Source organism: Engystomops pustulosus, chromosome 3, assembly GCF_040894005.1.
Source record: "Engystomops pustulosus chromosome 3, aEngPut4.maternal, whole genome shotgun sequence".
Taxonomy (NCBI): domain Eukaryota; kingdom Metazoa; phylum Chordata; class Amphibia; order Anura; family Leptodactylidae; genus Engystomops; species Engystomops pustulosus.
Genome location: NC_092413.1, coordinates 73,774,455 through 73,800,856, shown reverse-complemented (window position 1 = coordinate 73,800,856; position 26,402 = coordinate 73,774,455). Strand labels below are relative to the sequence as shown.

Sequence of the window (26,402 nt, the reverse complement as noted above, 5' to 3'; positions counted from 1 at the left end):
TATACTGCAATACTTCTGTATTGCAATATATGGCATTTTTGCAGCACATTCATTACAATGAGCCACTGGCGGTTAATTGCCGCGATCGGTGCAAGCAACAACCCCACCTCTGTATGAAGAGGACTCAGCCTGTGAGCCCTCTTCATACATTCCCTATACCTACCAGAGCGTTAAGGGGTTAAATGCCTGGCCGTAAGCTCATACAGCAGGGGTATCTGTGTACTCAGGAGAAATTGTGTGGAGTTTTTTGTCATTTAATCCATTGTGAATGTTTAATTTCCCTCCCAAAATTAATGTATTATCCAAAAATATTACAATTTGTACACCGCACCTACATTTTGTTTTAAACCCTAACACACTTCTTAAAAGAACTTTTTTATACATTGAGAGGTGTAGTTTCCATAATTCCATGAATTTATTTGCTTAAAAAGTAGAGAATCTTGAAAATGAAGAATTTTTCGAAATTTTTGTCAAATGTCATAACTAAACACAAAAGATATCATCCAAATTTTTAAACTAATTTGAAGTACACTGGGGCTTATTTACTAAGGGTCCCGTGGCCGCATATCCATTGGGTTTTCCGGTGTTTTCGGGGATCGAGCTGCTGGGACAGGGATTTAGAAGGGATTGTGTTGCATGCTATCGGATTTTGGGTCTTCAGCGCCAGCTTTCATGCAACAGAAATAGGGGGGCAGGCCGTCGGACGTTCTTAATGAGCGCGGGATTTGACCCCTTAACTACCTGGCCCTTTTTAGCTTTTTCAGTTACATTTTTCACTCACCACCTTCAAAAATCTATAACTATTTTTCCACATAAAGAGCTCTGTGATGGCTTATTTTCTGTGTAACAAATTGCACTTCATAGTGACGGTATTTAATATTCCATGCTGTGTACTGGGAAACAGGAAAAAAAATTCAAAATGCAGTAAAAATGTTGAAAATATGCATTTGCGATGTTTTGTTGTGGGCTTGGATATTACAGCTTTCACTGTGCTCCACAAATGACATGTCGACTTTATTCTTTGGGTCGGTACAATTACGGGGATACCAAATTTATATAGGTTTTAGAATGTTTTCATACATTTACAAAAATTAAAACCTCAAGTACAAAATTTTTTTTGACTTTGCCATCTTCTGGCGCCAATAACTTTTTCATACTTTGGTTTACGGAGCTGTGGGTAGTGTCATTTTTTGAAACTTTTGATGATGTTGACATTGCTATAATTTTTAGGACTGTGCAACCTTTTGATCACTTTTTATTGATTTTTTAAATATTTTTCAAAATGGCAAAAAAAGTCCCATTTTCGACTACGAGCGCTATTTTCCGTTTCGGGGTTAACTTTAGAATTGTGTTGCAAGCCATGCACTGGGAAGTAGATGGTGAACTCCGGTGGACCTAAGCGGGGAACGACACATGCAGGATATCGGGTGCACGATGTAAGTGAATCGCGGCAGAGTTCATTCTTGACGGACACTCCGGATCAGACTGCGTGGGCAAATTTGCCTTCGTGTCAAGAGAAAACAAGAATCTCAAAATCCCCTGGATATCTTATAGCGTTCCCTAAGCTATAAGCACTTATAGTGACACAGGGCATATTTAAAAAATGGGTGCCTGAGGCCAAAATAGGCTGAGTGCTGAATAACTCTATGCCTGATTAGGTTTGCCTCACACTACTGTCCTCTGGCCCGACAGGCCTCATGCACACAAAAAATGTTTTTAAGGCTACAGTGCCGGGGGGGGGGCGTGACCAACAAGCATGGCCGCGCACTAGCTCATGCAGATGGCCGTCTGCGGCTCGAAAATCTAGAAGCCCTAACATCCCTATCATTCAAGTACCCTGACACCATGGCATCCTGATAGATGCATCCTGATAGAGGCTCCACGCTAGGAAGCAAGTCCGCAAAGATCGCAGCGGCGACACTTACAGAGGAAGAGGAATACCGAGAGAGGAAGAGAGGTGAAGAGACGCGGACAGCCCGGACGATCCCAATCCACGGAGGAGAAGCAGGAGACGGAGGTGCTCAGAGGCAGCGCCGGCGCTGAAAGAAGATCGGTGGAGCAGAGCGGCATCCTTTTCACGGGAGCAGCAGCGCGAATCAAGAGGAGGGGAACTGTGGAGGCGGCTGGTAGGTAAGACGGGGGGGAGGGGGCAGAGGGCACCCCCAGGGGTTAGCGGTGAGCAGCGTACCACGGGCCGCCGTTTGGTGTCACGGGGGGACGGGCCTACCTGTACGGGGGACGGTGCCTGCAGATCGTCTGGGGGGGACGGGAATCGGGTCCCAGCGGCACCGGTTCTGACCCACATAGGCGTAGGTGCGTGGATCGTCTCCTGAGGGGGGGGGGCACGTTCCCGCGGGGGCCACGGAGGTCTGGGTGGCGTGGGGCGCGCCGCGCTCCGGGGGGGGTTCTCAGAAGCCCCCTCGGCTCAGTCTGCCTTTAAGGCTGCCTCTGTAGAACCCTGCCATAAGCCTGCTAAAAATTGCTACCCCCTATCGACACTCTAAACCTACTAATTTATACTAACTCACTATTCTATTAAACTTATGCATGGAACTAACGACCCCTCTGTTCACCTGTACAAGCCTCACTGGAACTGCTGCTGTTCTCTTTGCCTCCGTAATTGAGCCGCATAGGACAGTACAAGATTAATATATAGAGAATTATTGGACAGATAAGTGTAAAGCTGGACTGGTTATTTTAATTCTGGCAGCCCTCTGCTGTCATTAAACAGGAAAGAACGACGCTATGGACACTGCCGCTTAACCCCCCACGGAGACTATTCTATATGAAAGATAAAGAGCCTAGTCCAAGTTGGACCAGCGGAAGTGAATATCAGGCAGTCTTTTCCTCTCTACTTACTCACAGAATTTGTATAAGACAGTGTAGGAACATTACACATAAAACTGCATGGATAAGTGTCTAATGCATGCCTAACGTAACTAACATCTGTGTGGAAAGAAGGTTTATTAAGCATAAAGAGTATGTCTAACTAACTCAAAACCTGCTAACTAAAGTATAAATATAATTGTTGACCAGCAAATATTTATGCCTAACCGTGTCCAAATCCACATAATTAAGGATTAAGAGTTAATAGGGGACATAAACTGTCAGCTGAGCGCCAGACGGTTATCATCTCCCCAAGGTGGATAAGCCCACTATCCCGATAGGGATTTTCCCCATAACAACCGGTATACCCACTTAGACAGACGCCAGAGGTGGACTCTAAATCTACACGGCATCTATACCTGTTGGAATCACAGAGTAATAACAGACGGAAGAAGGGGGGGGGGAACCCGTTAAAATATCCAGATACCGTACAAAAAACGAAGCTATGGAGTTAGTGGGGGGGATGTACGGCCAGGGAAGAACTTCCAGGATCAGGAAAACACAGGTAAAAAAAGCAACACCCCCAAAAATTAAGGATTTCATGGCACGCAGACCAGGAATGCAACAAAAAAATATCCCAGAGAAATCAGACAACATGGAAGAAGAAACAGCGACAGAAATGAGGCAGAAAATACTGACATTAGAGGAAGGCAGAAATACAGCAGAAATAGTCCCCCAAATAGTTAAACAAAGTACATATGACCATCAAAATGGAAATGGCAGGGCCATGCTGCAGGAAGTTATGCTAGAAAGGAAGGGCTCGACAAATAGCAGTAACCAAGTGCCAAATGAGAGTATAGGAACACAAACGGACGACTATATAACAAAAAGTATGAAAAAAATGTTTGAGACGTATCATAAATCGCTGGTTACAGAATTTAGATCAACCTTTGGGGTATTAAGAAAAGAAGTAGACGAACTAGGTAATAGAACAGATGGGTTGGAAAAGAAAGCAGAAGATAGCGCCAAAGCACATAACAGCCTAGTGGAGGCACACCACAGACTGGAAAGTGAAATGACAATGATGAAAGACAAGTTGGGGGACATTGAAGATAGATCCCGCAGAAATAACATTAGAATCAGAGGCATACCCGAGTCAGTAGAGAATAAGGAGCTGGAGGGTTATGTAATTAAGATGTTATCGGTAGTAATAACGGAAGAGGTAGCCATGGACAAAACAATCGACAGAATACACAGAATACCGAAACCCAAAACAGTAAAACCTGAACTACCTAGGGACACGATTGTGAGGTTCCACCAAGCTAAAATGAAAGAAAAGCTAATGCAAGCAGGGAAACAACTATCTAGACTCCCAGAGCCATACCAAAATATTGAACTATTTGGAGACTTATCAGTAAATACTTTAAGAAGAAGAAGAGAGTTCGGAGAAAGTACAAAAATATTAAGAGAAAACAAAATAGACTACAAATGGGGGTTTCCAGTTAAATTATTGGTATGGTATAAAGGCCAACAACACATTTGTAATAAACCAAATGAACTGGAGTCCCTACTTGAAAGCTGGGGCCTGAAACAAAGGGAAAGGCTAGAGCAAAACCAGGTAGAAAAAATCCAGACAGAATGGACACGAGTAGGGAAGTAAAAGTAGGGAAGGGATAAAAAGATTAACATAATTATTAAAGGCAGGCGGCCTAAAATCTAAATGAGCAAATAAGACAAGAAAAAAAAAAAAAAAAAAAAGCACCTCCAATATATACAATCTAAAAGGTTGGAGGAATTTCCCCCAGTAACAATCGGTGAAGAAACCGATAAGGTATAAATGTGGGACAATTTGTTTAGTGTTTGTATATGTTTATGTGTTTATGAGGTGTGGAATGGGTACTGGCAATATCAATCCTGGAAAATAAATAAAGTAATGTTGAAATGTAATAGATGACGCTGAAAATTTTATCTATAAATGTACGAGGTCTGAACTCCCCCTATAAAAGAAGGGCTCTCTGGACAGAGGTAGAGGAATCGAGATGTGATATAGTGTGTATCCAAGAATCACACCTTTTAGCTAAAGATGTATTTAGAATAACACATAGGGACTTCAACACAGGGTTTCACTCAAATTCCATTAATAAAAGAGCAGGAGTCAGTATTCTAATAAAGTCATCTCTGAACTTTGAATTAAAAGAGTGGGTGAAGGACAGAGAAGGGCGTTATGTGATAGTAATCGGCGAGATAAATGGCATGCAGTACACGGTGGCTACCGTATACGCACCAAACATAGGGCAATGCAGGTTCCTGCGGTCAGTTTTAAAAAAGATTAACGAAATTAAACAAGGAAGATTAGTAATCTGTGGGGATTTCAATGCACCCCCTTCAGAGAGTCAGGACTGCACCACATCGGGAGGCAGAAAGGAAATGGGACCCATTATCCGGGAATGGGACCTGCATGACATTTGGAGATATCAACATGTAGAGGAAAGGGACTATACATACTTTTCTCCTAGACACGGATCTTACTCTAGGATAGATTACTTCCTGATAGATAGAGAGATCCTTCCACACTGCATTAGCACAACGATCGGGGATATAACATGGTCAGACCATGCCCCCATAGTACTGAATTTGCAGAATGGACCAAAGCGCAATGCTAATATAGGTTGGAGATTACAAACACATCTATTAAGATCCCCCGAAACTCAAGCACGAGTGGAAATGGAGATAAATGAATTTTTTAAAATAAATGATAACACAGAAGTAAGCGAGGAAATATTATGGTCCACATATAAAATGTTCATGAGGGAGTTATATAAGAAAATGGGAGCAGAAGCCAAAAAACGGCGGAAGAGCAACATAGACAAGTTGACTTCAGAGTTAAGAAGGACAGAAGAGAGGAATAAAATGGCCCCATGTCCAGAGGGCACAAAAGTGTTGTCAGAGATAAGACTGCAGTTACGCAAGCTATTACTCCAGACGTACGCCAAGGACATGAGGTGGTGTAAAACAAAGTTCTACTCAATGGGAGATAAAGCGAGTAAACTGTTGGCAAAGAGAGTTAGATTAAATCGAGCCAAGAATAAAATAGAAACCCTGCAGTACCCCGCAAACAAGCTTAGCAAAAATCCAATTGAGATAGCGGAAGCTTTCCAAACATACTATGCTAAACTATACAACTTAACCCCTTAATGACCGCCCTATCGGGATTCTACGGCGGTCATTAAGGGTACTTCTTCTGATGCGACGCCTTTCTACGGCGGCGCATCAGAAGAAGATTTCGGGACATCGGGTTATTATAGTGCCGGTGTCGGGCTGTGATATTACAGCCCAGACCCGGCACTAACACCCGGGATCGGAAAAACTCCGATCCCGGGTGTTTAACCCCTTGCACGCCGCGGTCAAGCATGACCGCGGCGTGCAAGTGTGTCCCCCGTGGATCGGACCCCCCCGGTGTGCTTACCGGGGGATCCGATCCCTCCTGCCGCTGCCCCGGGTTCCGACGAGTGACCCGGGGCTGTCGGCTCCTCTTCTCACGCGGCATGCTCAGTTACTTACACTATACACTGCAATACAAGTGTATTGCAGTGTAAAGGCTTGAATAAGCGATCGGATGATCGCTTATTCAAGCCAAGAAGTAGAAAAGGTAAAAAAGTAAAAAAAAAAAAATTCAATCTTTTTATAATATAATTAAATAAATAAATAAAATAAAAGTCCCATAATCTCCCCAGTAACACATAAAATGCAAATAAAGTATATAAAACACAAAACACGTACATATTTAGTATCACCGCGTCCGTATTAATCTGTACAATAAATCTAAATCAATATTGAACCCGCTCGGTGAACTACGTAAAAAAAAAACTCGAAAAACTTCCCATAATATACAATTTTTCATCAAACACCATCACAAAAAATGTTCTAAAAAGTGATCAAAAAAAGTTACGGTACCTAATATGATACGACTGAAAAGAACAACTGTTTTCGCAAAAAATAAGCCCTCAACCAGATCTGACAACAGAAAAATACAGAAGTTATGGCCCTGAAAAGTTGTCAATAGTAAAAACAATGCGATTTTCTCCAATATTGGTTTTGCTCAGGAAAATTGAGCAAAATAAGAAAAACTATATAAATGAGGTATCACCGCGTCCGTATTAATCTGTACAATATATCTAAATCAATATTGAACCCGCTCGGTGAACTACGTAAAAAAAAAACTCGAAAAACTTCCCATAATATACAATTTTTCATCAAACACCATCACAAAAAATGTTCTAAAAAGTGATCAAAAAAAGTTACGGTACCTAATATGATACGACTGAAAAGAACAACTGTTTTCGCAAAAAATAAGCCCTCAACCAGATCTGACAACAGAAAAATACAGAAGTTATGGCCCTGAAAACTTGTCAATAGTAAAAACAATGCGATTTTCTCCAATATTGGTTTTGCTCAGGAAAATTGAGCAAAATAAGAAAAACTATATAAATGAGGTATCACCGCGTCCGTATTAATCTGTACAATATATCTAAATCAATATTGAACCCGCTCGGTGAACTACGTAAAAAAAAAACTCGAAAAACTTCCCATAATATACAATTTTTCATCAAACACCATCACAAAAAATGTTCTAAAAAGTGATCAAAAAAAGTTACGGTACCTAATATGATACGACTGAAAAGAACAACTGTTTTCGCAAAAAATAAGCCCTCAACCAGATCTGACAACAGAAAAATACAGAAGTTATGGCCCTGAAAACTTGTCAATAGTAAAAACAATGCGATTTTCTCCAATATTGGTTTTGCTCAGGAAAATTGAGCAAAATAAGAAAAACTATATAAATGAGGTATCACCGCGTCCGTATTAATCTGTACAATATATCTAAATCAATATTGAACCCGCTCGGTGAACTACGTAAAAAAAAACTCGAAAAACTTCCCATAATATACAATTTTTCATCAAACACCATCACAAAAAATGTTCTAAAAAGTGATCAAAAAAAGTTACGGTACCTAATATGATACGACTGAAAAGAACAACTGTTTTCGCAAAAAATAAGCCCTCAACCAGATCTGACAACAGAAAAATACAGAAGTTATGGCCCTGAAAACTTGTCAATAGTAAAAACAATGCGATTTTCTCCAATATTGGTTTTGCTCAGGAAAATTGAGCAAAATAAGAAAAACTATATAAATGAGGTATCACCGCAATCGTAGTGAACCAGAGAATAAAGATAAAATATTATTTTTACGTTACGGTGAGCGGGGGGGGGGGGGATGCTCACAATCCAAAATAAAAATTGATGGTTTTGTTTGTGTCCCCCTTGAAATAGTTAATAAAATCTCATGAATAAGCTTTAGACTCCCAAAATAAATTATTTATACATTGTATCTCATCCCATAAAAAATAAGCCCTCATATGATCGCATTATCAAAAAAAATAAAAATTTATAGGTCGTACAATGTGACAATACAAATCTGCTGTGGACGGCGCCTCCATTCATTCTATGCTCGGCCGTGCGCCCGTACAGCAGTTTACCACCACATATGGGGTATCAGTAAACTCGGGAGGAATTGGGCATCAAGCGTTGCAGTGCGTTTCATCATTTAATTTATTCTGAAAATGTCAGTTTTGGCCTAAATGAATGTATTTCCAAAAAAATTCCATAGTTTCTAAATCGCAGGTCCATATTTTTTAACCCATGTGAAACACTTAAAGGGTTAATGAACTTAATAGAAGTTGTTTTACATATGTTGAGGGGTGAAGTTTCTATAGTGGGGTAATTTATGAGGTTTTACTATTATTTAGGCCTCTCAAAGTCACTTGGAAGCCGAGTTGTCCCTCAAAATGTGAGTTATGGCAATTTTCATGAAAATAAGAAAAATCGCACCTAAAGTTCTGCACCTCATAACATCCTAGAAAAATGACCGGAAGCATAAAATATCATCCCAACATAAAGCAGATATTCTGTAAATGTTAATTATCAAACTTTTTGGGTAGTTTTACTTCCTGTCTGGAAACCAGAACATTTCAAACTTGGAAAATGAAGAATTTTTACAAACTTTTGCCAAATTTTCACTTTTTTTCAGAACGAAACGCAAAACTTATCACTTAAATTTTATAACTAACATGAAGTACAATGTGTCACGAGAAAACATTCTCAAAATCACCAGGATATGTTAAAGCGTTCCGAAGTTATAACCAATTATCGTGAGACATGTCAGATTTGAAAAATCGAGTCTGGTCATTGAGCTGAAAACTAGTGTCGGTGATAAGGGGTTAAAAGACGAAAAGGCAGAGACACAGCCGACGGTTACGAAGATACAAAACTTCCTAAAAACCATAAACCTACCCAGTTTCTCAGCAGAACAAATAGAGGAATTAAATAGCCCATTCACGACAGAAGAGATAGGGGGAGTAGTCAAAACAACAAAATTAAATAAAGCCCCAGGCCCAGATGGACTACCAAATGAACATTATAAGCAATTTGCAGCTCAGCTTTTGCCATATCTAGAAAGATTATACAAGTTCTGGCAAAAAAAGGGCAGAATTGCACATGAAAATTTAACAGCATCTATAATTACGTTAGCAAAGCCAGGCAAATCGCCTAATAAACCAGAAAATTTCCGCCCAATATCACTACTGAATAGCGATATAAAAATATATTCTAAAATTCTGGCCATTAGACTAAATAAGGCATTACCAACAGTTATATCACCAGACCAAGTGGGTTTCGTGGCTGGAAGACAATCCAGAGACGGTACAAGAAGAATAATAGACCTACTGCAGACTGCTCAGACGTCCTCGTCCCCCAGTGTGTTTTTATCCTTAGATGCCGAAAAAGCATTTGATAGAATACACTGGGGATATATGGAGGCCACCTTACAAAAATTCGGTCTGAGAGGAGCAATTCTAAGGGCAATAATGGCCCTATACTCAAATCCAAATGGGCGGGTAGCCCTGTCTGGTTTTATGTCATCTGGGTTTAAAATATCCAATGGAACCAGACAGGGTTGCCCACTATCGCCAGTAATATTCGCGATGGTAATGGAACCATTGGCCCAGGCAATAAGGTTAAACACACAAATTAAAGGAATTCGCTCAGGATCAGCAACACATACTATAGGCCTGTACGCGGATGATATAGTCATCATGTGCACGGACCCAGAGAAATCTATAAGAATTTTAATGGAAATATTGCAACAATTTGCTAGTATTTCCCTCTATAAATTGAATGTGGCAAAATCTATTATGTTTTCAATAAATATGCCTATAGAAACAATTAAGAGGCTGACGGACACATATGGGTTTAAGGGAGGAAAGGAAGGATTCACATATCTTGGGGTACAAATGTGCCTACCATTGAGGAAGATAGTGGAAATAAACTCGGACTTAGTATATAGGAAAATTAAAGAAGAAATAGAAAGAATAAGAAAGGTGGAATTCTCATGGATAGCAAGAATCCAAGTGTGCAAATCAATCCTTCTATCCAAGATATTATACCTTTTCCGATGTATCCCGCTACGTTTTCCCAGATCCACACTAGAAAAAGCACAAAAACTACTGCTTAACTTTATATGGGCAGGGAAAAAATCCAGGGTTAGCGAAAAAGTGTTATTTGCCCCCATAAAAAAGGGGGGACTTGGAATGCCTAACCTGAAGTTATATCATAAGGCCGCTATTTTAGACATACTAAGCGAATGTTGGGCACCGTCACTGGCACACAAATGGCTTCAAATCGAAAGTGTAGGCACGCCAGCAGGCTCTATAAGACTTCTTATGGAAAGTCTGTATATCCGTCCGATTAGGATCCAATACACCCTAGACAGTCTGAGGTATGCTATGGAAATTTGGGGAAAAGTAATAAAGAAAGGAGTAATACCCTTAAAATTAATATCATTAAAAAGTACGGAATCAATTATACCGAACTTAAATTTAGATAAGTGGGCAAAGAGAGGTTATAGTAATGTAGACTCCATAATGAAGGACGGACATTTGAAATCATTCGAGAGGCTACAAACTGAAAGCGGGTTAGAAAAAGGGACCTTTCTTGAATACTTACAGTTAAAGAACGTATTAAGGGGTATGATAGAGACGCATAAGAAAAAGGGATACAGAGAATTAGATATATTTAGCATGCAAAATCGGAAGGGGAAAATTCTATCACTCTCATACCAATACCTACAGGGCGAGACAAAGGGGGAAAAAATGGGATACATGGAAAAATGGGAGCAAGAACTAAGAACAGAGATAACCCTAGCACAATGGTATCAATCAAGCGTGGAGGTGATAGGAGCCTCAGCATGCATCAACCATCTAGAACAATTGAAAAAAGTGCAGACAAGATGGTATCTGTGCCCAGATAGATTAGCACACAATGAAGCAGGACTTTCCCATCTATGCTGGAAAGGCTGTCAGGAGAAGGGTACAGCTATGCACGTGTGGTGGGGATGCCCGAAGCTCCGGAGGTTTTGGTCCGAGGTTTTTGGATTAATCTCCTCCATAACAGGTGAAGCGGCCGAGCCATCCCCCCTACAAGCAGTTTTACATATAGGGCTCAACAAATTTTCTAAACAATACAGAGGAGTAATAACGCATATTTTAATAGCAGCGAGACTGTGTATAGCCAGAAAATGGAAATCCGCAGATACTCCAAACATTATAGAAGTTATTGAAAGAACTAATACACAAATGCACCATGAGATAGCCCTAACAGAGGGGTTAAAACAATGGAAGGTTAGGAAAAAGATCTGGCAGCCTTGGGAGATAAGGTTAGATGCCATTCAAATTATTGATTAAATGAAGGGGAGGAAGTGACAAAATGGGTTAAGTATGTAAAACAGAAGGCCAGGATTGGTTAAGATACGATACCGACTCCACACCAGGAGAGAATGTACTTGTTGTATTTGTCATGTTGCATATGTAGATGTAGTTGTCATGTGAACTGTCTGATTGTATATTTGAAGTGTATGTAACGAAAAAGAAAAAAAAAAAAAAAAAAGGCTACAGTGCCGGGGAGAGGAGGTGGGGATGAGTGCCGCTCGACCTTGCCCCTCTCCATAGTAATATATGGCGCATGATGCTGTATTCCGCCAAAAGATAGGACATGTCTTATCTTTCTCCCGGCTACGGAACGGTACGATGCCGCACCCCAACGCTCCTCTCCCGTAGGGCATTGTGAGCCCATTGCCGTGTATGGGGGACGTATATACGCCATATACGTGTGAATGTGGCCTAAAACAATTAGCACAAGTCACCATGTATGTCTATGGGCTCATACATGTCGCTGTGTATGCACTGAGCTCTACATTATAGAGCAGATCCTATTCAAGGTCATCGGTTTGTAAGCGTACTTCACACCGATGACACACAAGGCTCAAACAACGAGCCAAGGACCAATGTTTGCGCCAGATATTCTGCCATTGTGTGTTATTGACACAACGTTACTGCATATTTCACACCGGGTGAACCTGCTACTAAAACTAGAATTCATCCTAGACAACCCCTTTAAGCTTCGCCCCTACTACCGGGATTGTGGTTCTCATTTTTTATATCACCTATGTTTCAATAGGAATTTCATGTCAACAAAATATATGAATAACCATGGTGTGTCCACAAAAAATGTACTGCGTGTGACACCGTAAACTAGTGTGGAGCCAATCGTATTTTACTACATATAGGCCCAAAGTAGCGCATGTATTTCTAGTGCCGCAGAAAACAAAGTCTGTGTCCCGCACACGAAGCGGAAGCTCCCGCTCTCCCAGTTACGTGACAAACCATAGGGGGCGCTATCTCCTGGCCGCAAGAACTTGTTCTTTTTTCCGCGAAAGGAAGTCACGTGCTCTCCTGGGCCACGCCCTGCCATTATCTCCGTCTAATGAGAGCGGCTGGTGGCGCGCTTTACGCTCCTATTCTCTAGTGTTATAATGGGCTGTGTGTCCATAAGGCCAGCAGCACAGAGCTCGCACATAGGCGCCTGTAATGTGATACGTAGCACTGGCGGGAATAACGGCTGCTACCGTCGTGTTCGTTATGAGCGCCCTCAGTGGGACTCGCGTTGTGCTGTGCAGGTCTCCTGGCCCGAGGAGAGCTGACACTTGTGCACAGTGTATGGGCCGCCCGCAGAACAATACACACACATTGCTGAGCGCTGTGAGCGCCCCCTTCCGTGTGCAGTACTCGCACTTCCTCGCCCTCCCCTCTTCCCTGCTGTCTCCTCCTCCTCCTCGTCTCTCCCCCTCGCCGCCTCCTCCAAACAACACGGCGTCTCTACATCAGCCGACAACATGGAGGCCGTCAAAACGTTTAACAGCGAGGTTTGTAGCCATCGATATGTCCGTGTGTGCCCTCTCGTTGTGTCGCGCTTCTGGCGGCTTCTCCCTGCAGCGCTGCCCGTGCGCCGGTACGGGAGGGCCTGGGCGCAGCGCTGAGCCCTTCCCCGCGCTCATTGCATGCCCCCTCCAGCACGTTATTGCCCGCTGCCTGCACCCTGGCCCTGGCTGGGGGCAGCTCGTGCTCCTGGAGGTGCAGATTGCCGTGTGCAGCAGCCCCGGAGCGGCGATCTGTGTGCTAGAGGCCCAGCCGGTGACCGAGGCCGGCGCTGCAGCTCCTGGCAGTACTCAGCGATCAGTATGCGCTGTGCTCCGGGATACATGAGAGGCCCGCACATCCCATGCCCTAAGCTTGTAGCTCTCTGCCCGCTTCATCTAGTGTAGGAATATGCTTGAAATGACCGACCTCTTTCACATCTCTGTACATAGGCTCAGTTTATTATATTGGGTGGGGGTCTGCATACATGCATCCTGTGCTCAAATCTCTATGGCCCAACCAATACTCTCCAATAGAGAAAATAGGTTGATGATTGATAGCCCAAAAGGCGTTCACGCTGGCTGATGTGACCCTGCATCGACCATTCACACTGTACGCCAAGCACCTTATCCGTGTTATATTAAGGCTTCATTCACACATCCAGGAGAGGCGGCTGTGAGCTAGCTGCCGTCTTTGGACACGTTTCCCGAACGTGTGAATATAGCCTTCATATAACAGAGATGTCCAAGCTGTCCTGCCACTCCGCAGAAGCTAGAGCAGGTCCTATACTTGCCCTGAGGTGCGACAAGGCCGCTCAGCTTCCTATGGAGAGGGGAAGGCTGAAAAAAATTAGAAACTACAATTGTCTCTGGGGCAAATTTTTATTTTATTTTTTTATCTAACTACAATAATAAAAGATAAGATAATTTCTTATAAATGTAGTGATATGGTCCGTTAGAAACAAGACTGTCCCTGGATACGGCCACCTCTGCTGGAGGGATTGCACGAGGAAACAAAAAGTTTCTGAATATTAAATGTCTGAGGAGTTACTGCAGGTCCTACAGCTGTTCTGTGGTAATGAATATTGTACCCAGCAGGTCAGGCAGGACTCTTTTGCGCATGTCTGGCCACCAATGCCAAAATGTGAGGTGGTCGTAACCGAGGAAGCTATCTCATTTCTAAGGGACAACATGGCTACATTTAAGGGGCTGTGATCAGCCCGTGCAGAGTCCTCTGTGATGTGCTGACCACACTGCAGGGGATGGGATTACTTGCATCACACTAAACAGCACTGGCTGTTCTACTGTTTAGCAGGACAGCAGGAACTCCATGCATCATATTGATATGATGCATGGAATCCCATAACCCAGCAGTGTTATCAGCCAGGATTTTGCTAGGGCTGATTACGAATTGTGTGAAACAGCCCTGATACTGCTGCAAAATTATCACTACCATTGCTACAGCAAAAAGACAATCATACTTATAATAAACAAAGACTAACAGCAACTTATAATGATGATCCAGGAAGAAATAATACAGTGATCAAGATAATGGCTATTAAACACAATGATTTTACTACACCACAACGGTTACCAATACATAATGTCTGAAATACATTATCATGCTTATACTAAATATAATACCTTAAATGTATACAAAACACTTATCTTAGTGGTTGATTCCAGGTCTGCACAGAGGTTTACCAGTCCAACATCCAAACGACTTCTTTCACGCAAACCAAATGAGCATCTTTGGCATAATCATAGTCCCCTTTACGTTATTCAACCTACACAAACTATCCTATCCTGCCCCTACGCAGCAATACACCACATAGTATTGATACCTTTATAACTCTTACAGAATAATAATGCCCTTTATTTACCTTCCTGAAAATAATAGAGAAGAGCACAAACATGACGACACCTGCATATCATCCCAATACAGTCCGCATTTAATTGATCTATTGCAGTGGTAACCATACTTCACATTCTTCTGTTTTTTGTTTTTTATTTTATTCTAAAGGACATCTACCACCAGGATGAAAGACTGTATGCCAATGAGCCTGAGGTGCCCCAGGCTCCATTAACACCATGGAACCTGGAGCCCCTCAGGCTCATTTGCATACAGTCATTCATTCTTGTAGTAGATGCCATTTAAGCCTGTGAAAGTTTTTTTTTCTTTTTTAACTGACATGGAAAACTTATTGAAAAATATCTAACAGGAAAATAATTGCAATCACCCATTTTTCAAACTAGTTACAAAAGAACAAATTACGATATATTGAGCAATTCATCCCAGCCGGTCTCATTCCCTGAAAGAACTGCAGATACACTGGCTTTGTAGCCATAATGTATTATAATATTGTTGATATGTTATGGATGTGTATGAAGGAGGCCAGTACAACATAGTTAGCTGTTGGGAACTCCACAATGGCTTTTTCTTCTGACTACCATAGGCATATTTAGCCAAGTGTCTTTATGTTGTTAGTGAAAAACTTCCCTTCCAGTCTGTCCTGTGGTCTTTGTACCATCATATCACTGGAACTTCATAAAACCACAAACTCTTTCAGTCCCAAAATAGTGAATTTCAGGTGTTTTTTTTTTAAAGTCTTAGATCTTAACTTTAAATGGACATCTACCACCAAGATCAAGGATAATAAACCAAACACACTGTCATACTTACGAGGGTGGCTCAATAAGTACCCGTGTTTGATGACAGAGGGTGTTTCTGAGGGAAGTTGGTGTTGGTTGCAGAATGATTGATAGGTTAGTTTGCAGCCATTTGAGTAAGACGTGTTCCGTGATTTTCGCTAAGATGGAAAAAGAGCATTATCGTTCGGTAATTACCTTTTTGTTTTTGGATGGTAATTTAAACGTGGGCAAACATCCGTTTTTGACGAGGAGCGACCAGGACGCCTGGCAGACGTGGTCGAAAGTGTGCGAAGTATCAGAGGCCGTGTGTTGACCGGATTGGCAATTAATATTTTACCTGATAAGTTTGCAATGAAAAAATTGTCGGCCTGATGGGTGCCGCGATTACTCATGTTGGACAACAAGCGGATGCGGCTGTTAATTTTGAAGCAGTGTTTGGAGCCATTTAAGCGAGAACCGAAGGAGATGTGTCGAGTTGCTGATGAAACCTGGATTCATCATTACACTCCAGAAACTAAGCAACAATCAAAATAATGGATTTCTCCTGGTGAATCTGCTCCAAAGAAGGCGAAGATGGTCCTATTGGCCAGAAAGGTCATGGCGACAATTTTTTGGGATGCAAACGGAGTCATACTCATGGATTTTTTAGAAAAAGGAAGAACGATCGTTGGACAATACTTCAATGAGTTATTGGACCATTTCGACAAAAAATTGAAGGTGACATGGCTACATTTGGCGAAAAGCCATGTGTTGTTTCATCACAATAACGCTTAAACGAGAAAGTCATCAATGAGACAGAGGCGTAATTTGGAGAGTTAGACAAATCCTATTTTTTGGGGGGGGGTTAAAAAAATGGCAGAACCGTTGGGAAGAGTGTATCTTTCTAAAAGGGGACTATGTTGAAATATATATAAATATATATATATATTTTTTAAAATGGAGTCTTCATTTCTAACACGGGTATTTATTGAACTATATATGTGCCCCCTGTGGCAGAATCCACTCTTCTTTAAAGGAAACCTACCACTGCCCGCATGATGAAATCATGCGAGCAGACCACCCAGTAGGCTACTTAATGCTGATGCCGGCACATAGTTTTGTTAGGCTCGGCGAACTTTAGTTTAGCTAAAAAAAACTATTTTCTTACATATTTAAATGAGCCCTCCGATGCTACCCTGCGTCATTTTCGGGCTGGCGATGGCTACCGATGCTTAATTATTCCTCCTTCAGGTGCCGAGAGCCGTGACGTCACCAAGCTCTCGGCACCTATCGCCGGCCGGCTGTGCGAAACTTAGTGTCTGCGCATGCGTGATATGTGCCGGCATCAGAATTAAGTAGCCTACCAGGTGATTTGCTCGCATGATTTCATCATGCAAGCAGTGGTAGGTTTCCTTTAAAGCGAACCTGTCACCACAGTAACCCTTTCAAACCTACAAACAGTATTTTATTCTGTTTTATATGTCTGCCCCTGGAGGTGTTTTTAGCATATTTCTAGGTTGCAGCATGAATGAAAAATCGTCTTTATGCTCATGTAGGATGCAGTCAGTCAGTAAAGTAACCCCACCTCCTGTAGACAGACATCTCACCTCCTGCAGTCCGTCTGCTCTGCCCACTTCATGCAACGGGCCCAGCAAGGAGGGGGCAGACACCAGTATCCTTGATTCTGGTTGTAGATTTCCTTTAACAGGTTTAGTAGAAGACTAATACGGTCATCAATATTATACTTGCCCTGTTAAAAGTTTTTTTTTTTAAGGCCTGATATTCACTCAACAAAGGGGAGATGTATACCCACCTCTGTGGTTGGCTGGTTCCAGCAGAGAGTTGTGATCTTTCTATCAGAAAGTCATTGCTCTGCACCTCATTAACTGAGGGCCCAGTTATCAACCAACAGTCAAAAAAAATGGCCGTTGGTAAACAAGCTAATGAGTGTGAATGTTTTGAGGATAGGGGACAAGTTAAATAGCTGTTACAACCTTTTAGAGATAATAAGCTCATCTTTTATATCTCTTCAGATTGTAGTTCTGTGATCTACAAAACCAGAAATGAAGATGGGAATTAGATTTTTAAACTGCATCTATCCCCAACTATTTTTTTAATTTCCTGCATCCCAAGTACTGTAGCTCTCAGAACCCAAAGCTTTAAGCACTTTGAAAAATGAGATTTTTATCTTTTACATGTTAAAAATTTGTTCTAGGTTCTTAGGTTCTATAGAGTCTTTGATGGGATATCCTCCTTACAGCCACTAAACATTTGTGTGTGACTTTGCTACGGTACGGCAGACACACGGTCGTGTGAATGTGGCCTTTGCTATAGTCTACTCTTACCAGATATACTGAGACATAATTATTATTATAGGAGCATCAGATTGACTTATTATATTGTTAATTACCTGACTGTAACCATTAGGTTTTGACCTTGGAAAACTTGACACAGCTAGTTATGTGTTTTAGTAAACTTTAATAGAAGGTTTTTGTATAAGCATCACCAAGAAGAACTAACAGGAGGACCAACATCACTACTGTAAGGGCAACCTGGGTGAACAATAAATTATCAAACTAAATTTGGAATTTCGCATTCACACTGAGAGTTTATTTCAATGAGTTAACATTTTGTTTACATTGTGTTTACATAAATTCTACAAACACAATGTCAGTCCATTGTTAACGCAATGAAAATGCAATGTGTGAACGTGGTGAGTACAGGGGTTTTGAAGCAGACAAGGACACATTAGTGTTAAGGACTGCTTTTGTAGCAGTTGCTTTAATGGTTCTGTCATTACATAGTTTATAGATACATGTCGTAAGGGATGAGAAGTTTTTCTTGGTGCTACTCACACCCTCCATGTCTTTATGAACAGATAGACAAAAAAAAAACTGGCAATCTCTCAGCAGCTTTACAGGGTCAAAACTACAGTTTTTTTTAAAGTACTTATTACAGTATTTTATTAAACTAAGGCTTTGTTCACACTGCCATTGGGGGCTCTGTTCATTGCTTTTACCTCCAGTCACCGCAACCAAACTCCAAAGTACCCTATTATGAGTTGAAGGCAACCAAGATACATTGAATTTGGCATAGTGTTGTGACTTCCATAATGAACAGAAGCCATGACATAGCTGTAAACATAGCCTAACTATTTATTTTGGTGGAACAAGATAAAGTAGTAAGGAATTTCCAAGAATTATGTCTAATACAATCTGTCATTTTTTCCAGGGCCGACATCAGGGTATAGAGGTGCCCCTATATCGATCTAGTCAGGTTTGAATATTTTCGAGAAACCTGTAACTTAAATGAATTCTGCATGTCCTGTTTTGTTCAGATTTTTTTTGTATTTTTTTTACATGTGTTGTCCAGGGGTAGATTTGTCTGCAATGTCTCAGTGACTTGTAAAGGTATTTTACAGATGGCCATCATGAAGGCTTTTGGATGGTGTTTGCCATTGTATAATGTGTACACTTTTCTGTGTAGCCAGTTAAAGTTTTTTAGTAGTTGCATAATGTGTTAGATATTAGAATATTGGCTTGAAATTGCTTGGTTACTATATATACTGTATTATTAAGACATAAACAAAATGGTGCAAGAAAAGTATGGTAGGTTTAGTAATGAGTTGGATACCTAAAGTTGTGTTATGTTTGTTGAAATGTGTTTTTCCAACTGTTGTGGTGTTTTATGCTGCTGAATCTTGACAACTCTTTTTGGCAATTGAAAGGAAGTGTGACTTGTTAGACTAAAAACATTTGGCTTCATGTGTAAATCCCTCTACTCAAAAAAGAAAAAACATTTAAACCATTACAAACTATTTAAATGGCGTTCTGATAACTTTTCACCACTGCAATACCTTGAAATTATAAAAAGCTTCATAATAATCGACCAATGTGAACAGGCTTCTAAATTGGGCTATGGTGCTTATTATCTCAAGCCTTCTCAATTGTGTAGCTAGCAAAAGCACAGGCCATGACATTATTATAGAATGGGTCTTAGAGACAATTTGAGACTTAAGGATATTGGAATTGAGATATTGTTGTGCCAAAATAAGAGGGTGTAAATGCAGTGTTGGATTCTCCCTGGGAGAACAGTCCTTTTGTAATTCGTCTTCTACCTGGCTCCCATCATGTTGTCAGAGGTAGGGTCTAATAGGCTGCCTGTCCGGTGGCAGTGATCAATCCGTGATCATGGAGCATGAAAAATGCCACGTCACAGACTGCTCACTCCTGGTTCCCCAATGTACAGCAGATTTTGGACCGATCACTATCAGTAGGGTATAATGCTCTTTGAGAAGTGCAGTGTAACATAAAAGTGATGAAATAATTGCAGGTCCACATGTGGGACTAATAAAAACTTAAAAATAAAAGTTCAATGAATTTTTTAGAAAATTACAAAATAAAAATATATATTGGGAGACATTTGGTGCCAATAAGGTCCCCACCTTTCTGGCAGGAAACTGGTGATTTCTATGTCATTGGTAGTATGTTATATTATAGTTTCCACAGTAAAAGTTGTTCTAACATTTTAAAATCTCTCATTTTTGTTTAACCACTGAGCAAAAAAAAAAACATAAACCCCAAAATGTTAAAACTACAAACTGTATCAAAAAACAAGCTCAAACACAGCTTGTCAGATGGAAAAATAAAGTTACTATGGGTCTTAAAATATGGAGCCATGAAAACTACAAAAAAAAAGGCAAAACACTTTCCAAATTTAGTTTATCCAGAAATGTAATGACCTAGAACAAGTTATCCGGGAGATTTATCAGAAGTGTCTGTTCTAGTTGGAACCAAAGTTCAGTTTTCACTTTACCACAACTTAACATTAAAGCTGAGCTCGAACTATTTTACTCTCAGACACTTCTGATAAGTTGCAGTTATCTCAGTTATTTATCCCAATTACCGATATAATAATTACAGATTTCTAGCATTGATACCTCTGCCCCAAAATTCCTCATGAGAAGTCTTTGCTGTGATATACAAGTGGCCTTAGACTTGCTAGATGTTACTTGTATGTGGACAAATAAAATTAAAATTTTGAAAACTGAAAATGCATGAATCTCAGTTACACAGCTACAGTACCCCGGATGTTCTCTCTTGTAATGATTGTTTTATGGACAGATCAGATGCCTGGGACAGGTCTCAGTTCTCCATGTAAAAAAAAACCTGTTCCATCTTTGCAACAACGGCAACATTTTTAATCCAAAATGACCATTTCATAGATCAGCAGAAGTTGTTCTATTTGTAACAACTGTTTTAATGCCCATTAATGTTTTTCAGTAACATAAAGTGTACTTTTTTTAACCCTCAACAGTCAACAGCTGAAGCTTGTGCAAGGTGTGAACTGGATCCAATGATGGCTGCAGCCAGTGGTGATGACTCCACGCCCGAGTAGCCGCGTTACTCCGCCTACCAGATAATCTTCGGCGCGCAGCTTCTGGTAGCTGCGCGCCCTCGTCCGGGTCCCAGGCCTTCGGCTGCGCGGCCGCGGCTCCAGGGACGGACCTACTGCGCATGCGCAGTAGCCGGGGGACTCGGACGAGGGCGCGCAGCTACCAGGAGCTGCGCGCCGAAGATTTCCTGGAAGGCGGAGTAACGCGGCTACTTGGGCGTGGAGTAGCCGCGACTAGTAGCCTAATGTCCGGCTACGCCAGTAGCCGCATAAAAAAAATTTGCATATAGATGTAATAAAGTTTTGTAAAAGACACCCGGGACGTGAGGATTAGCCCAAAAAAGGGCTATCCTCACGTCCCATCCATCCACCTACCACCCCTTCTACCTTTATAGGTAGAATCGGGGTGGTAGGTTCCCTTTAAGCACAGGCATTGCTGAGCCATTAAGCTAGTAATACCAAACTTGATCTGCTGATTGGCTGTGGTGGTCAGGTGCTACGTGGTTGATATTATAGACCAGAATCCCTATATTTGTGGTACAAAATTTTTATTTTTCTAATTGTACAACTGCTCAAAGTAGATACCAGTTGTTACCAGAAATATGTTGCTTTATCAAAGGAGTAGTAGAATTGCTTCTAAAGCTTTCTTTTTTTAATTTTGTCTTGTAGTTTTATTAAATTGCACTTTATTAGATGCAGAAGGCAGGGCAGCATTTGAGATTGAGGGTGCATTCACATTTGGCGTTTGCATTGCATGAGATCGGCAACAAGTATCTAGTGTTTGGCATGTTTACAATGCAAAACGCCAGTTGCTTGTTACTAATCGCATGTGTTTCACTGGAATTGCAGATGCGATTTGGCCGAGCTCCGCCCCAGGGCGTCTGCAAGGCGTTTGTAAGCATAATGCAAACGCCATGTATGAACGTACCCTTTAATAACTCGTGGTAGAGGATCCTGAGTAATCATGGATACAATTAGATGTTTACATTATTGCTAAATTGCTTTTCTGCGTATTATTTGTTGATATTTGTATAAAGTGGCTGTCTAACTTTTGACACCTAGAGTCTGCTGTCTATAAAGGACTTCTATAGGTTTAGGCCATAGCCTGTCTCATACTTTGTCTCCTATTCCCTGCGCATGCATTGCCTGAGCCTTTGGCTGATGACTTTACATTCTTCTCCCTGTGTTGATTGCATATTTGGTTCTCCTTTAGCATTAGAGTGACTGTATTCTTCCTGTAGAAACATTAGTTACAATAGAAGAACAATATATGATTTTATGGTAAAAATAAGAAATATATAGTTTGGAATGGGTTAGAGTTAAAATAGCTAAGCTTCATGAGAAAATGCTAACTCAATTAGAGTCAGGGATATACTGCAACTTGTAGCTTTTACTTTTTATGTTTACTATAGTTCCCTTAGTTACAGCTGCCATCTCATACTGTATATAATATATCCTGTTCCTTTGTCACTGATTTGTTATTAGGTGGTTCAAGATGTTACTATTGATGAAGTATCCTCCAGATATGTTTTTCATAACAGATAGCATAAGGATAGGCAGAAAGCTGAGACCTAACAGCCCTGCAGGTCAGTTGTTTTCTGGAATTGGCACAGCTCTGTACACAGCTCAGGCTCAGTTCACAGCTAGGTTCGGCAGTTCCATTTTCCCTTTGGTTATCAAATAGTGGAATGAATAGTGAAACAGTCCATGTCATTGAGGTCAAAGGGAAACCGAAGCAGATCAGAAAAGTTTCTGATAACCTTCTGTTCTTCGTTTTCATTAGGCTTTCCTAAAACGGAGGTGTTAACTTAACTTTAACCCCTTACCGACATGTGACGTAATAGTACGTCACATGTCGGGTCCCGGTACATAGAGAGGGCTCGCGGGCCCATATCCGGTAAGTCTTTGCTGCATATTGTAGCAAAGGCTTACCGGTAACACCCGCGATCGGTGCCGGCGCCGCCATCTTTCCGTGGATCGTCGATCCATCGCCATGGTAGCTACGGGTCTCAAGAAGACCCGAAGCTACTTCGGGTTAACCCATTCATTACAATGTGCTGTCAGCACATTGTAATGTATGAGTAGTAAAATCCATACTGTAGTATGGCAGTATATGATAGGATCGTACAGACACCCTAGGGTTAAAGTACCCTAGGGTGTCTGAAAAATAGTAAAAATAAAAATACAAAAAAAGGTAAAATAAAAAAATTTTAATAAAAAAACCTAAAAATTCTAATCACCCCCCTTTCACTAGAATTGATATAAATATAAATAAACAGTAAAAATCATAAACACATTAGGTATCGCCACGTCCGAAAATGCCTGTTCTATCAAACTATGATAACGGTTTTTCACTGCGTTTAATCCCGTAACGGAAAATCGCGCCCAAAGACGAAAATGGCACTTTTTTGCCATTTAAAAAAAGATTAAAAATTCTATAAAAAGTGATCAAAAGGTCGTACAGTCCTAAAAATGATAACATTGTAAACGTCATCAAAATCCTCAAAAAACGGCACCACTCACAGCTCCATACACCAAAGTATGAAAAAGTTATTAGCGCCAAAAGATGGCAAAATCCCCCAAAAAAAATTTGTACAGAAGGTTTTAATTTTTTTAAATGTATGAAAACATTATAAAACCTATACAAATTTGGTATCCCCGTAATCGTACCGACCCAAAGAATAAAGTAGACATGTCATTTGGGGCGCTCAGTGAAAGACGTAATATCCAAGCCCACAAGAAAATGGCGCAAATGCGGTTTTTTACCAATGTCACTGCATTTGCAATTTTTTTCCCGGTACACGGCATGAAATATTAGATACCACCATTTTGAAGTGTAATTTGTTACGCAGAAAATAAGCCATCACACAGCTCTGTACATGGAAAAATAAAAAAGTTACAGATTTTTGAATGTGGGGAGTGAAAAATGAAAACGCAAAATCGAAAAAGGGCCGCGGCGGGAAGGGGTTAATGGATGTAAAGTTACTGCAAGTCAGTATCACAATTTTATAATTGGACATTGATTTATTGTCAATGAAGCCAACAGATTATTAACCCCTTCCCGCAAATGGATGCAATAGCACTGCACTGAGGGAAGTGGAGCGGAGCCAGTGCTTTAATATATAACTGTTGGTTGTCAGTTTTATATTACCCCCAACCAAACATAACTATGATTGTGGGAGGTAACCTCTTGCATGAAGCAGTCACGCATGACCACAGTGTGCAAGGCTATGAAAGGCACCTTCTCTCCCCTGGATCAGACCCCAACCCCACCCTAATCATGACCACAGCGTGTAAGTGGCTTTTGACGTGGATCGGACTTTATTACACAAGAAATAAAGTACAAATAACACTAAAGCACAAAAAAAACCCAATTATTTGGTATCATCACTTCTGTAACGGTCTGTACAATAAATCATAATCATAATTGGACCCACTGGTAAAAAAAAAGAACCTGAAAAACTTTTTTTTATCAAATTGCTTTACAAAAAAATGTTCTAAAAAGTAATCCAAAAAAGTTAAAAGCACCAAATTGGTACCACTGAAAAGAACAACTTGTCATGCAAAAAATAAGCCCACAACCAGCTCCATCAACCAAAAAATACTTACCGTATATACTCGTGTATAAGCCGAGTTTTTCAGCACAAAAAATGTGCTGAAAAACGTCCCCTCAGCTTATACACGAGTCAATACTACCAAAAATTAATTAAAAATGGACAAAAAAAATAATAAACTTATATACTCACCCTCCGGTGGCCCCGATGCGCAGCGCTGCTCCCCCGATGTCATCGCGGCTCCTCTTCTGGCTTCCCGGCTGCTCTTCTTGCTTCAGCGTGCTGGGCGCCGCCATGTTCTTCTCGCGGGCGGCGCCTAGTATGACGTCAGCCGCGGCGCCCAGCACGCTGAAGCAAGAAGAGCAGCCAGGAAGCCAGAAGAGGAGCCGCGATGACATCGGGGGAGCAGCGCTGCGCATCGGGGCCACCGGAGGGTGAGTATATAAGTTTATTTTTTTATTCTGGGCTGTGCTGTATACTACTGGGGGCACGGCTGTATATTATAGGGGGCTGGCTGGCTATATACTTGGGGGGGAGGGGTCTGTGTCTTTTTTAACAAGAAAAGAAATAATGATTGTATAGCCTATAAACCCCTTCCCGACGTGCACGGTCATAGAATGGTGCGGCGGGGAGTGAATCGCCAACACGGTCCAGACACCGTGATCGGGGTAGGGTGGCGGCTGTTCCTGACAGTCACCAATTTTGCCTCGTGGTCCAGAGGGGTTTTTGCTGCCCCCCTCTGTTCATGTTTGCTTTTATAAACGGGTCGATCTGGACCAGCCAATAACAGCAATATTCATCACAATGGGCATCGCTGGGGTGAATAATAGAAACAAATGGCAACAATCGTTGCTGTTTAGGACAGCACCAATCATCGGTGGGCCAAGGGGCCATTCTGGTGGCATCATGCCATCTCCCAGAGAACTCCGAGTGACCGATCTGTTCACCCACTGCTGGATAAGGGTTACCACTTGTATGTGGATAACTTTTATCCCAGTGTTCCCCTATTTCAATCCCTCAGTTCCAGAGGTTTTGTAGCATGCGGCACTGTATGTAAAAACCATAGAGGTCCCCTAGATGCCTTGTTAGGCAACCACTTAGGGCAGTGATGACGAACCTTTTAGAGACAGAGTGCCCAAACTACAACCAAAACCCACCTATAAGTGCTGACATGCCAATTTAAGCAATTGTTTATCGATCCATGCTGTATCACAGGTTTCAATTGTAGGGGCATCCTGAGGACACCAATACAATAGAAAGGAGATGGAGAAATTTGGATTGTAGCTTACCTTCAGGACCCCATGAAAAGGAAATAACAGGGGACCCAGAGCAGGAATTCTAATAACAATCCATCTCTATCCACACCTTCTTGCTCCTCCTGTAGTCCTGGCAGCCAAGGATGTTGCTTTAAATAGTTCTGAGCATGGCATGTCCTGAGCTGTCATGGACCGCAGGAGGAAACCTTGAGTCCTGTCTGTCAAACTCTATGCTGGGCTGAAGTCCTGGGTGCCCACAGAAAGAGCTCTGAGTGCCACCTCCGGCACCAGTGCCATAGGTTCGCCACCACTGACTTAGGGGGACATCAAGGCACTTAGCAATCAGCACCCATTGTGAAGGTGCAAATTTTAATGTTCAATGAGTCTATTGTAAGATAAAATTACATTCCTGTAATTTCACTTTCATTTATTTT

General features: G+C 41.4%; 1 protein-coding gene across 3 annotated transcripts in view; it reads left to right on the top strand.

Annotated features, from left to right (window-relative positions):
* The first annotated feature begins 12,732 nt into the window (after positions 1-12,732).
* Positions 12,733-26,402, top strand: part of SCAF8 (SR-related CTD associated factor 8) — a 142,339-nt gene continuing 128,669 nt past the window's right edge. For 2 of the 3 annotated variants that reach the window (XR_011854101.1, XM_072141085.1), the window contains exons 1-2: positions 12,733-13,142; positions 18,996-19,040. Coding sequence is in view for 1 of the 3 variants with exons in the window: in XM_072141085.1 (XP_071997186.1) it covers positions 13,113-13,142; positions 18,996-19,040 (75 nt within the window). In the remaining 2 variants the exon portion in view is untranslated. The remainder of the gene's footprint in view (positions 13,143-18,995; positions 19,041-26,402) is intronic. The other variant, XR_011854102.1, reaches the window with a different exon arrangement.